The 1468-nt window shown below is 36.6% G+C and overlaps 1 protein-coding gene across 1 annotated transcript in view; it reads right to left on the bottom strand.

Moving 5' to 3' along the window:
- Nucleotides 1-1468, bottom strand: part of LOC106871540 (mitochondrial import receptor subunit TOM22 homolog) — a 5019-nt gene extending 3551 nt beyond the window's left edge. The window contains exon 1 of the mRNA XM_014918040.2: nucleotides 1324-1468. Within this exon, the coding sequence (XP_014773526.1) occupies nucleotides 1324-1368 (45 nt within the window). The 5' untranslated portion in view covers nucleotides 1369-1468. The remainder of the gene's footprint in view (nucleotides 1-1323) is intronic.

The following is a 1468-nucleotide window of genomic DNA, read 5'->3' as shown; positions in this document are numbered from 1 at the left end:
ATATGGGAGTGTGTATAAAACAGACGGAAATTGCGTCTATTTCGCTGTTTCCGATCTGCTTTTTACACATCACTTCCGAAACGAAACGAAACGAATTCATTGAAGTAAAAATAAACTCATGCTGGATTGACTGGAAGATCGAAACAGCGCCATCGTGTTTCACGATGGATCGATGAATATGCTTCCAGCTTCAGCTAAACACGATATTTAGTAATTTAGTTGCGGCACTCTACGTTCCGAGCTTCAACCCTGCCTGGTTCGATTTTGCGTCTTCTATTTTGGTGGTCGATAAAAGTAATGTAATCGATCAATGAGCGGTTTCGATTCGAGGAATCAGAACGGTTGGATCTGACCAGAAACAAAGTCCCAGGGCGAACCTTCGGTATTGGTCTCCAGCGAGTCGTTATTCACCCTCTTTTTCAGCCTAGCCTCTTTACCTATGCCACGAGGAAAGGTTGTGTGGGTGAATAGCATTGTGTACCAACACCGAAGGATTGCTTTTGTGTATGTGTATACATATCTATTTTAACTAGTATGTGTGTGTATATATATATATATATATATATATATATATATTCCAGATCAAATTCCTAATGTGTATTTAAAATCTAGATAAAACATCTCAGATGTGAATGGAATTACAGTAGAAGATTAACGCTAACTTTACCTTTCAACCTTTGGGGTTGATAAAATATTCCTATAAAACATCCCAAATGCGACTAGAATTATAATAGAAGTCTAAGACTACTTTTACCTTTCGTCCTTGACAAAATAGTGAAATACTACAATAGATATAATATTCTTATAAAATATTCCGGATGTAATTGAAATTAAAACAGAAACCTGAGACGAAGGAATCGATCCTGAAGGACACTTATACAGGGTGTCCACAAAGTCTGGGTACATGGGGATTGACACATACTTTAAGAAATTATTATTTCTTATATTTAATTGCTTGTTAGGATTTAATTTACTCCATGTACCCAGACCTTGCGGACACCCTTTATATAATATATTACAATTAAACCTTGGGAGAGGCATTATGCCGGTAATAAACACACGCACTGGTTCAGTCCTTTATTAATTTATATAGTTTTTTGTTAAATTATTTCATTGCACTCTTGCAATCTCTTCAGTAACTTGTCTCTTCACTTCCAACACACGTATCCACATCAAGAATCTTGCACACGAAATATAATATATTATTTATATATATATATATATATCGAGGTGTTGGGAGATTTTTAAGACGATGCCGGCCATCGCAGGAATAGATAATGGTAATAAGAATTATAATAAAAGAAAGCTGTGAAGAATGCTTACATCTTCGTCCTTGTCTTCCAAGCTCAAGAGGTTTTCCTCTGCCATCGTATTTGTCTGGTGTGAAGAAGGAATGAAACACACACGCACAGGAACGGCGAAATGACTGGGTCAAAGGTTGAGAGGTCACATCCGCTAATAAAGGGTA

The sequence above is a fragment of the Octopus bimaculoides genome, chromosome 29 (assembly GCF_001194135.2).
Source record: "Octopus bimaculoides isolate UCB-OBI-ISO-001 chromosome 29, ASM119413v2, whole genome shotgun sequence".
Taxonomy (NCBI): domain Eukaryota; kingdom Metazoa; phylum Mollusca; class Cephalopoda; order Octopoda; family Octopodidae; genus Octopus; species Octopus bimaculoides.
The sequence above is the reverse complement of the archived record's forward strand: the minus strand, read 5'-3'. Positions and strand labels throughout refer to the sequence as shown.